This window comes from Bos indicus, chromosome 3 (assembly GCF_029378745.1).
Source record: "Bos indicus isolate NIAB-ARS_2022 breed Sahiwal x Tharparkar chromosome 3, NIAB-ARS_B.indTharparkar_mat_pri_1.0, whole genome shotgun sequence".
NCBI lineage: Eukaryota > Metazoa > Chordata > Mammalia > Artiodactyla > Bovidae > Bos > Bos indicus.
The window spans coordinates 102,859,337-102,871,507 of NC_091762.1; the positions used below are offsets into that span (position 1 = coordinate 102,859,337).

General features: G+C 44.7%; 1 protein-coding gene across 2 annotated transcripts in view; it reads right to left on the reverse strand.

Moving 5' to 3' along the window:
• Window positions 1-12,171, reverse strand: part of SZT2 (SZT2 subunit of KICSTOR complex) — a 53,092-nt gene that overhangs the window by 38,426 nt on the left and 2,495 nt on the right. The window contains exons 2-4 of one of the 2 annotated variants that reach the window (XM_019957662.2): window positions 2,291-2,416; window positions 1,816-1,989; window positions 1,349-1,519 (exon numbers count right to left, since the gene is read on the reverse strand). In XM_019957662.2, coding sequence (XP_019813221.2) covers window positions 1,349-1,519; window positions 1,816-1,989; window positions 2,291-2,416 — 471 coding nt within the window. Of the gene's footprint in view, window positions 1-1,348; window positions 1,520-1,815; window positions 1,990-2,290; window positions 2,417-12,171 lie in introns of those variants that run through there. The other variant, XM_070786703.1, reaches the window with a different exon arrangement.

Genomic DNA, 12,171 nt, shown 5'->3' on the forward strand with positions numbered 1-12,171 from the left:
CTAACCCTCCCATCACTCAATCTTCATTGTGGCCAGCTGAGTAACATGTGGCTCCCTAGAACCCCAGTGACTGACAGCACAGTTTCACAGCTCTATGTCTTTGCTTCTGCTGGCCCCTCTGCCTGGAAAGCCCATTTCCTCTGTTTTCAATAATTAACATCAATTCATCCTTCAAGACTCAGTTCAAATGTCTTGGTCCAAAAGTCTCTCCTGCTGCTACTCCAGGCTGGCTGGGTGCTCCCACAGCACCTGAGTCATAACTTATCAGTGCCCTTATCACTTTCAACTGAAATGATCTCTTTCAATATCTGTCTACCCCACTAAGCTCTCAACCCCTCCCAGTAGGACAGGAACAGGGTCTGATTCATCCGGGACCTAGCCCAGGCCTGGCATCGATTGGGCTTCACTAAGTGTTTATCAAAGTGAACCAAGTGTCGAGTGATTACCTAACATCTAAACTTTTCTCACCTTGACCATGAGTACCTGCAAAGCCTGATCTCTGCCTGGGGATGTAGTCCACCACCAACAGTCCTAACACCAGCTCTAGGAGAATACTTTAATCCTGGGTAGAGGCCTGGGACCCAGGCATGTACCCAATGCCATATGCATATTTCAGCTCCTCAGATGCTGTTTCTTGCATCCTCCTCTCTCAAAGCCAGTTTGATAGCTAAGCTGACAATGCAGCCATCAGGAACAGTTTCAGGGTAAGCCCCTACCAATGAGTTAAGGGTGGTTACAAGCAGATGAGGGGAAACTGGGCCAATACTTATCTAAGCCCAAAACAGATATTCCAGTAACAGACTTGGCCATTCTCCAAAAGGAGTGCCTTCTGATAGCCTGTCTGGGTGTCGGATAAGCCTGTAATTATCTGTATGGTCAGCATTAACACCCGACAGCTCGCAGGGCTCAGAAGAAAAATGACCCTCCTCTCTCCTTGGAAGAAATTATGTTTCTGGTTCTTTGTTATATTTCAAAACCACAAAACTGTGCCAAAAGACCATCTCCTAGAGGCAGTGCAAGGAGTTAGGACAGTATCAAGTCTTCCGATGGAACTAAAAGGGGCAGGGGAGAGAAGAGACGTCCAGGAGCAGAACCAGAGACTGACAGGAGCCACGAGAGAGGCATTTGTCCAGTCAGTGCCAACGCACCTGATGCTTATGGGAAGGCCCTTTAAGGCCAGAGCAACAGACACTTTTAAAGAGGAGAGAGACTTGCAGAGATGACTAGGAATAGGTTTGAGGAGGGCTGGGGACTTTGGGCATGGAGAGTAGAGACAGGATAAGGACTTGGTCAGTGGACTACCCAAAATGAGGTCTGAGGATACAGACATGGAGAGAGGATGCAATACCTGATGGGACTGCAGGCCAATGATGGAGGAGTAGGCCTGGATAGTGACGTAGATCTCAGGCTGGAAGTCGATACAAGATCCAGGCACTCGGAAGGGCCGGAGCAGCCCGCCTAGGCAGCGGGAGAGGGCATGGAAAACTTCATCAAACAAGATCTCCCCTGTGGAATCATCCTGAGGGCAATGCAAAGAAAGGTCTCTCAAGGGTAACCAAACACAGCCCCGAGCAGAAGGCAGATATAAGCAGCTTCTGGGGTTGAGATTCTTAAGGTTGATCATACCCCCCAACACAGTGCACAGATGGGACAGGCTCTGTCTTCAAACACCCACCATTCCTTCACACACCTGTCTCCTTTTCACCGTGGTACCACTGTGGGATCATTCTTCACTTATCTCAGGCTACCTCTTCTTACTTCTCACCTCCTACCCAATCCTTTCTTCCCACTGCCTCCCCTCAACCAACCCCTTACCACAATGCCGGTAGATGGGCTGAGGTCCAGCTCAATGACAAACCGATACTGCCAGGCCAGGAAGGTGACCCGGGTGGATGGTACAAGGAGGAAGGGCCTGGGCACCACCGGCTCATCTGGCTGCCACCCAGGAGGCAGGACACTGAGGACTTCCAGCTCCTGCTCAGACTGAAGCTGATGATGGAGAGAAGAGGGAAGAGTCAGGGAAGTCGCCCCTTTCTCTCCAGGACCTGACTTCCAGACCCAAAATGACACACCACTGGCTCTACCTCCCGCAACCCAACCAAGTACTTCTCCAAGCTGGAAAAATGACTAGACAAAATTTCCCCTGTGAAATTTTGTGGGCAAGGTCACTTGCCCCTCCTCGAATTGGACCCCTCAAGAGTTAGTCTCCCCTCCTGTTTCCAGCAGTCTCCTAAAAAAAAACCAGATCCTCGGGGTCAGCCCTCACGTTGCGCATGCTTCTGGGCCTCACCAGCGTCTCTTGGGGTGTGGCCTGCACAGTCTGGTGCAGGTGATTGAGGAACCAAGCCAGGCGAACATTTCGGGAGATTCGATAATCCTTTTTCATCAACAGGAACACCTGCCCAGCTTCTTCCACCTAGAGATAAAGAGATATTTTAAAAATCTATAAAAACTCACTAGTCCCAGGGACTTCCCTGGTGGTACAGCAGCTAAGACTCCATGCTCCCCAAGCAGGCGGCCTGGGTCTGATCCCTGGTCAGGGAACTAGGGGCTTGCCAGGTGGCTCCATGGGTAAAGAATCTGCCTGCAATGCAGGAGACACAGGTTTGATCCCTGGGTCAGGAAGATCCCCTGGAGGAGGACATTGCAACCCTCTCCAGTATCCTTGCTGGGAGAATCCCATGGACAGAGGAGCCTGGTGGGCTACGGTTCATGGGGTCACAAAGAATTGGGCATGACTGAAGTGACTCAGCATGCACGCAGGGAACTGGATCCCATGTGTCTCAACTAAGGGTTCACATGCTGCAACTAAAGATTCGTGTGGCCACAACTGAGACCTGGCACAGCCAAGTAAGTATTTTTTTAAAATCCACTAGTTGCCAGTACATATAGATCACAGTGCAAGTAACTTGTCCAAAAAGCTCGGAATCCATTACCGAGAGGCGAGGCAGCAGAGGTGAAATGGTTACCCCCACTTCAGTGCAATGGGCTTCCCAAGGATTCAATTCTCATCTCTTGGTTCCCATTTCTCCTCTAAAGACATCTATGCAGATCAAGTGACCTTTGTACACTTCAATGGATATGTGAGTTTCTCCTATAAACTCTAAGTTCTTTGAGGGCAGGGATTGCATCTTGCTCTATTTTTGTGTCCCTGTGCTTAGCAAGTCGCTTAAAACAGAACAGACACTCAATAATGCCCGGCAGTTCCTCCTACTAAGTCTTGACAACAGCAGGGAGTGAGAGCTCTTCACTGGGTGAATGGCAAGCCTACTGAAGACCTCAAAGCCCAACTTCTGTGGGTCACAGTCTCCCTCCCCATCCTTCTCAGCTGTCAACGCTCCAGTTCCTTCCTTCCGTTGCCTCACAGGCAGTCAGTTCAACTGTGTCCTAACGACCATCTGTTCCGTTGCCTGTGTCCTCACCTGTCGCGACAAAAGCCCAGCCAACTCTTGACTTAGGATGAATTTAACTTTCTTCCTTATCCACACATACACTGCACCGGCTGTACACTCTGATGGAAAGAAGCTTCCCACCTTGCCAGTGGTGCCACTTCTAGAGAACGTCACCAATCATCTCACCTTTTCCTGCTCAGCAACCCTTCCTTAGTCCCCTCAGGTTTTACAATCTGCCTACTCCCGTGGTCCCAGCAGATGAACCTGCCTACAGTTTTGCAGAGAAATAAGGGTCGCTGGCCTGAACTCTTCAATGTTTCCTCAAGATTAACCCTTATCAGTAACATCCTTTACTCCCTTACTCTTGCCTCAGATGAAAAGCTTACTCTCCTCTCCTACTTAGACAAACTGCAAATTTCTCTTCCCATGTTCCTAGTGAGGGGGGAAATGCCAGGCTACGAGGAAGTGAGCAGAAGTCAGTGATATCCTGTTGAGAAATGGGATGTTGAAATGAAGATTTTTTTTTTCTCCAATAATGGGGAAATATCCATGGAGAAGAGATGGAAAAAGTCCTGGAAAAGCAATAATGATGGATATCTGATGCTGGAGAAGAGTTTGGAGAGCAGAGATGCAACGACTAATGATGAAAAAAGACCTTTCTCTCCAAGACAGAAGGCAAGCATAAAGAGATACAGAAGCAACGGATACACGTACAAGTATATGGCTGAGTGCTTTCACTGTTCACCTGGAATTACCACAACATTTTTAATCAGCTATATCCCAATACAAAATAAAAAGTTTAAAGTTTGGGGAAAGAGATACAGAAAGGGACACTGGAAAATGGCAGGGATGAGAGTAGGAGTAGGAAGAGGGAAGAAACACGTATTTATTGAGTACCTAAAATACATTCAATAGAACACTGGAGAGGTTAAGTATAAGAACTTCAGATTCGGACAGCCTGGGTTTGAATCCCAATTCAGCCTCCTATTAGCAGTGAGATTGTGGAAAAGGTACTTAACCTATATAAGTCTTAGTGTCCTCATCTATAAAATGAAGATAGTACTGGTATTAGATTTACCAGCACCAATCCTAATACCAATTGAATTGTGCTGTTCTGCGGATGAAGGAAAACTATGTATATGAAGTCGTCAGCAGAGTGCGTGGCACTTAGTTAGAACACAATAGAAGTTAACTATTACAGATTATGACCAGGCTCAACACTAGGCCCTTTACCTACGTAACCACATTCAGTCTTCACACAAAACATTTAACAGAAGTTAAGTGGAGATCCAAAAAAGTTAGGCGGCTTAGCAGAATTTGTAGTTCAGTTCAGTCGTTCAGTCGTGTCCACCTCTTTGCGACCCCATGGGCTGCAGCATGCCAGGCTTCCCTGTCCATCACCAACTCCCGGAGCTTGCTCAAACTCCCGTCCATCAAGTCAGTGATGCCATCCAACCATCTCATTCTCTGTCGTCCCCTTCTCCTCCTGCCTTCAATCTTTCCAAGCATCAGGGTCTCTTCCAATGAGTCAGTTCTTCGCATCAGGTGGCCAAAGTATTGGAGTTTCAGCATCAGTCCTTCCAATGAATATTCAGAATTTTCTTTAGGGTTGACTGGTTGGATCTCCTTGCAGTCCAAGGGACTTTCAAGAGTCTTCTCCAGCACCACAGTTCAAAAGCATCAATTCTTCGGTGCTCAGCTTTCTTTATAGTCCAACTCTCACATCCATATATGACTACTGGAAAAACCCTAGCTTTGACTTTTGTCAGACCTTTGTCAGCAAAGTAATGTCTCTGCTTTTTAGTATGCTGTATAGGTTGGTCATAGCTTTTCTTCCAAGGAGCAAGCATCTTTTAATTTCATGGCTATGGTCACCATCTGCAGTGATTTTGGAACCCCAAAAAAGTAGTCTCTCACTGTTTCCATTGTTTCCCCATCTATTTGCCATAAAGTGATGGGACCGGATGCCATGATCTTAGTTTTTTGAATGTTGAGCTTCAAGCTAGCTTTTTGACTTTCATTAAGAGGCTCTTTAGATCTTCTTTGCTTTCTGCCATAAGGGTGGTGTCATCTGCATATCTGAGGTTATTGACATTTCTCCTGGCAATCTTGATTCCAGCTTGTGTTTTACCCAGCCCAGCATTTTGCATTATGTACTCTGCATATAAGTTAAATAAGCAGGGTGACAACATACAGCCTTGACATACTCCTTTCCCTATTTGAAACCAGTCTGCTGTTCCATGCCCAGTTCTAACTGTTGCTTCTTGACCTGCATACAGATTTCTCAGGAGGGAGGTCAGGTGGTCTGCTATTCCCATCTCTTTCAGAATTTTCCACAGTTTGTTGTGATCCACACAGTCAAAGGCTTTGGCATAGTCAATAAAGCAGATGTTTTTCTACAACTCTCTTGCTTTTTCAATGATCCAGTGGATGTTGGCAATTTGATCTCTGGTTCCTCTGCCTTTCCTAAATCCACCCTGAACATCTGGAAGTTCATGGTTCACATACTATTGAAGCTTGGCTTGGAGAATTTTGAGCATTACTTTGCTAGCATGTGAGATGAGCGCAATTGTGCAGTAGTTTGAACATTCTTTGGCATTGCCTTTCTTTGGAATTGGAATGAAAACCGATCTTTTCCAGTCCTGTGGCCGTTGCTAAGTTTTCCAAATTTGCTGGCATATTGAGTGCAGCACTTTCACAGCATCATCTTCTAGGATTTGAAATAGCTCAGCTGGAATTCCATCACCTCCACTAGCTTTGTTCATAGTGATGCTTTCTAAGGCCCACTTGACTTCACATTCCAGGATGTCTGGCTCTAGGTCAGTGATCACACCATCGTGATTATCTGGGTCATGAAGATCTTTTTTGTACAGTTCTTCTGTGTATTCTTGCCACCTCTCTTAATATCTTCTGCTTCTGTTAGGTACACACCATTTCTGTCCTTTACTGTGCCCATCTTTGCATGAAATGTTCCCTTGGTATCTAATTTTCTTGAAGAGATCTCTAGTCTTTCCCATTCTATTGTTTTCCCCTACTTCTTTGCATTGATCACTGAGCAAGGCTTTCTTATCTCTCCTTGCTATTCTTTGGAACTCTGCATTCAGGTGGGTATTGGGTATATCTTTCCTGTTCTTTGCCTTTAGCTTCTCTTCTTTTCTCAGCTATTTGTAAGGCCTCTTCAGACAACTATTTTGCCTTTTTGCATTTCTTTTCCTTGGGGATGGTCTTGATCATTGCCTTCTGTACAATGTCATGAATTTCCATCCATAGTTCCTCAGGCACTCTATCAGATCTAATCCCTTGAATCTATTTGTCACCTCCACTGTATAATTGTAAGTGATTTGATTTAGGTCATACCTGAATGGTCTAGTGGTCTAGAATTTGTAGGCACAGGGTCAGAAGTCAAGCCCATGCCTGATGAGCTGAAAGCCCATCTACTGAGCTTAACATATGGATCAAACTGGGGCTTAGGAGCAGAAAAGTTTTAAAATGGTTACAAGAAGGAACATGATGGAGGTTTATAAAGGATGCTGTGACATAATTCAAAAAGACAATTTAAACATCAATGTGATGCGATTCAGTATTACTCTGTGTTGTCTCTATACTGTCTAAAATCACACTTTGGGAAATACCACTGTTATACTGTTATCCTGCATGGGCCTGAGGTAGGCCCTGGCTAGGAGTCTGGATTTTATCTAAGAATTAGGTCAAGCTACCTAAATCTTTTTTCAGCAGGGCAGTATTATTGTATCTGAATTTAAAAGAATCCCCCCCTGGCTACCACAGGATTTAGAAAGCTCTCCTAATAACCAGGGGAGATGACAATGGCCTACAGCACAGCTACTCAAAGTAGCCATTCTGTGAGTGTTTGAGCCTGTTCCCTGCTGAGACAAGGAGCTGTACTAGAATGTAAAACCACCACTGCCTTTCACTGACGGTCTTGGGAAAAGTCAGTTGAACTAACCTTTAAGACAAGTGAGCTCAGTTGCACTTTAAGGAATCTTTATATTAAGATGGACAAGAACTGATGATTAATCAAAGTAGGGAAGAGAAGTGAAGTCGCTCAGTGTCTCCAACTCTTTGTGACTCCATGGACTGTAGCCCGCCAGGCTCCTCCATCCATGGGATACTCTAGGCAAGAGTATTGCAGTGGGTTGCCATTTCCTTCTACAGGAGACCTTCCCAATCTAAGAGTCGAACTCAGGTCTCCCACACTGTGGGCAGACTCTTTTATCGTCTGAGTCACCAGGGAAGTCCAAAGTAACCAAAAAAAAAAAAAAGGTGTCAAGGATGCTTAAGGTAACACCACAAAAACCAGTAGGTTGCAGGATGATTTCTGGTAGCTAGAGAAATCAGATATAGTTATTTCCTATCATTTCTAACCATCATTCCCCTCAGAAGGTCCCATCAAATCGAATGCTCTTATTGCCAAACTCTTAAAAAGGCAAACGGGGTCTAATTGGCTTGAAAGGAAATAGCGGCAATTACATGCCCTCTTTCTCTGATCCCTGGTCTCAGAATGAGTTACTTTTACAAACTAGGCAACCTCTCCCTCTGGATTGGCTGTGTGGCCTTAGTGACCTCTCTTGTATACATGTTGACTGTGCCACGGTTCTTATCTTGAAAAAGGCTGGGTTGGGTTCAGAATTATCAGAATAAGAAGGATATCCCAGTTCAGCAGCCCTTTCTGTTTATCACTCTATCCCCGGAGTCTGGTGCACGGCCTGGCAATAGGATGCGCTATACAATTTTGCTGAATAAGTGAATTCACTCTATGTTCTAAGCAAAGCAAATGCAACATTTAAAACCAATCATAGGCAGTACAACTCTTCTCAAGGTGAGGTCATCAGAACATTAGTCTCCATGCTGTTTTCCTTTTGTTCTTCTTTGGTGGTGAGTAAAGATATATTTTTTTTAAAATGCCAGTTTGTTTCAGCTGTGCAAGGAAATAGCCAGGAAAGGGTTTTGTGGCCCATACTGGGCCAGGGTTAAAGGAGGGAGAGCACAGGTCTATGTGTCAGCACCATAAGGAGAGTTGGGGACACCTGGTCACTTCATCTTCTAGGACTAAAATCTTGGCCACTCTGGGCTTAATAAACGAACCTTTCTTTCCATGATTCCCTGTACTGTTTGGTATCTTGTTAGGCATTCGCAAAGTGGCCTGGATTTCTTCATAGCACCCACCAGAGTTAATACTGAAAAATTTGTAAAAAATACTTTTAAATGTTGATTTCCCCAACAAGTGTAGAGACCGCGGGGAGGCGGGGCTGTCTACATTGTATTGTTCTTTGCTGTCTCTCTGGCAACCAGCACAGTGCCAAGACACTAAGGGATGGAATATTTGTTGAATGAATGTATGAATGAGAGAAATACCTCCAAGTTATATTCACTCTCTTCTCTGTTTTAAGCTATGTTCTTAGTATCTTACCAGTGATTCCAAATTTTTCACCTTTATCAACATCTGGCTTTTGCTATTTAAGAACTCCTATCCTTCCTCATCTGCTTTGTCGAAAAACTACTGTTTGGATTTTTCCTTTGCCTCCATGAAAGTTGTTTTTACCAAGTTTTTTTTTCCCCCTACTAGTATGTTCTTTATTGATATTATGTTCTTCTGTACAATTCTGGAATGGGGGCGGGGGGTGGTTCTGGTGTAGACTCTTAATAGATTTGTTTTAGATGCAATGACAGTATTGACAGCTGAGACTCTGGCCTTGACCCTTAGTTTCCTCCTCTATAAAATATCATCACCTATCCCAACGATGGGTGAAAGCACATTGTAAAGTTAAAAGTGCCACATAAATGCATGTGTTAATGGTAACAAGGTGCTGCTGCTTTGAGTCTGGAGGAAGTCCTGCACAGCCACTCACTTCAGCTTTTTGTGCTCACCCTCACTTGGCTGGCAGAATTAGAAATTTCTTCACACTGAGCCAGAATCTGTCTTCTTGATATTACATTGACCTGCTCTGGAAATCTGCTCTCTTGAAAATACATAAATCACTTTGGGTTTTACCTCCTGAGGCCATAGAGGGAAAATCTGACCCTCTGCCAAAGGAGAATCTATCAGATATCTGATGATGGTTCTGAGTCTTTGCTGCTCCACAATAATCATCTCCAGGTTCCTTAAGTGCATCTCTAACAGCATGGTTTGAGTTTCCTATTTTATATCTTAGATCACAAGCCCATGAACGAACTCTGGCTGGTCTACTTTTCAACTTAAAATGTGGACGCCAAAATGGAGTATAAGACCCAGGTGAAGGCACAGATTCAGAGTATCCCACATTCTATTTACTTTGGGGAAAGCTTTACCATGCTGTTGACCCAAGAAATCTCTATGACTTTCTTGCTTCTGCTGCTTAGACACATCCCCTATTCTGTCCTAATGCAGCTGGCTTTTTTTGGACACACACAATTATTCAATTTGTCCTATTACATTGGATAAACCCAGCCTATTATTCTATTGTGAAGCTTAGGCTGCTGTTTTGTCTTCTAGTAAATCTCTTTACAGCTAAATTTCCCTGCTGATTCAATCATGATGCCATCAAGTCCTTATCCAAGTCCAAAGAGGACAAAGGTAAGCTGAGTATGCATCCATCTGTCACTCAACAAATTTATGGAGAGTCTGCTATGTGCCAACATGGGGCTAGGTCCTAAGGATACGATGGAAAGCAAAAATTGGCATTCTCTGCTCTCACAGAATTTACCCTATAATGAAAAAAAAAACCAGTTAGATAATCACTCTAATTATTATATTAATACAAACTAGGTGTGCCTAAGGATAAGAATGTGGTTTTATGAGAGCATGTAACAAAGTAACCTGACTCAGAGGTGGGTCTTAAGAGCAAGTGACTCTGAAGGTTGAACAGAGTTGACTAAGTGAGGAGGAAAAGGGGGATACAGCAGATGGAGGGTACAGACAAGCATTGTCCCATTAGAAGACTTTCTTCAGACTATTTGTTAGTAAGCTGCTTAATTCGAGTACTGTGTAGCTTCCGTTTCTCCACCTTGTTTCAAAGGTTATTTTGAATGACGGACTAACTCTTCAAGGCCAAACTGAAGTCTAGTTCATTAATCGGTTCTTACAGAATCCACACTCTTGAAACCAGGAACATTTCCTAACTCGAGCCTTCTTGCAACATTCCCCCTTGTATGTATCCTTCAAAGTCAACAACTACATTTTCACAAACATCAGCTCTAAGTTTTCTTCACTTTCAAGATGCAATTTATCGAAACCAAAAGATTCAAGAATTAATTCAGGCAGCTAGAGTGGTATTTTTCCAAGTGTGATCCAAGGACCCAGTGGCATCAGAACCACCTGAGGTGCTTGTTAAACTGAAGAAACCTGGGCACCACCTGAGACCACATGAATTAAGAGTTGAGAAGGCTCAGAAGTCTACACTTCATGAGCTCCCCCAAGTCACTCTTCCACTGCACTGGTTGAGAATTCCTGAGTTAGCTGTGTTCTCACAGCACTGACACTTACGTGGAGATTTAATCCCTGATACTGAATCCTCCTGCGGAGAAGGCAATGGCACCCCACTCCAGTACTTTTGCCTGGAAAATCCCATGGATGGAGGAGCCTGGTAGGCTGCAGTCCATGGGATGGCTAAGAATCGGACAGGACTGAGCGACTTCGCTTTCACTTTTCACTTTCATGCATTGGAGAAGGAAATGGCAACCCACTCCAGTGTTCTTGCCTGGAGAATCCCAGGGACGGGGAGCCTGGTGGCTGCTGTCTATGGGGTCACACAGAGTCGGACACGACTGAAGTGACTTAGCATAGCATAGCATAGCACTGAATCCTCCTGAGTTTGAAGTACATTGGAGTTGTCTGGCAAAAAGAAAGCAGGGTTTTGAAGGCAGAGACCTGGATTCAAATATGCTCTACTACTTGGTATCCAACTGAGCTTGGACAAGTCAGTTTTTCTAGGCCTCAGTTTCTTCTGTAATATGTGAATAAGAATGTCTATTTCAGAAGGATGCTGTGGCAATTAACCAGGAGAATAAGACAATGACAGAGAAAGCCTATCATTCTGGAACATTCATTGACAGCAAGCTGAATAAGACATGAGGCATGTGCTGCACACTATGTACGCCAGCATGAAGGAAACCATGTCCATCTCATTAATTTGTTTTTTGTTTGTTGCCCCTGTCCCTTGGTGGTTAAGGTACAAATTATTCTTGAAGCCTTTTCCAACCCTGAGCTGTTTTCTGTTAACAGAGTTCCACAAGAATTTTCACCTGCCCTTGAACCACTGTACATATGCCAAAGTCTGAACCTCAAGCATGGCTTCAACCTGGATCTTCTTCACCAGTCTTATCTCTCACCCACCTCCCCCTGAGTCTGAGCACCTAAGATCACACACTGGTTCCACTGCTTATTAGAATAAGGCCTTGGTGAAGTTACTTAAACTCTCTGTGCCTGAGTTTCCTCACCTGTGAAAGAGGGATAATAACTGTGCCGATTTCACCGGGATTTCCCAAGTATTAGACGGTAACTCAGGAAGCACTTGTGTTAGCTATTCTGTCACCGAGCCCACATGAGCAGCTGCTTCCTCTAAGTTCTCTGAAGGCTCACAGCTCCTCCTTCTCTGCTGCTGCTGCTAAGTCGCTTCAGTCGTGTCCGACTCTGTGCGACCCCACAGACGGCAGCCCACCAGGCTCCCCCGTCCCTGGGATTCTCCAGGCAAGAACACTGGAGTGGGTTGCCATTTCCTTCTCCAGTGATGCATGAAAGTGAAAAGTGAAAGTGAAGTCGCTCAGTTGTGTCCGACTCTTGGCA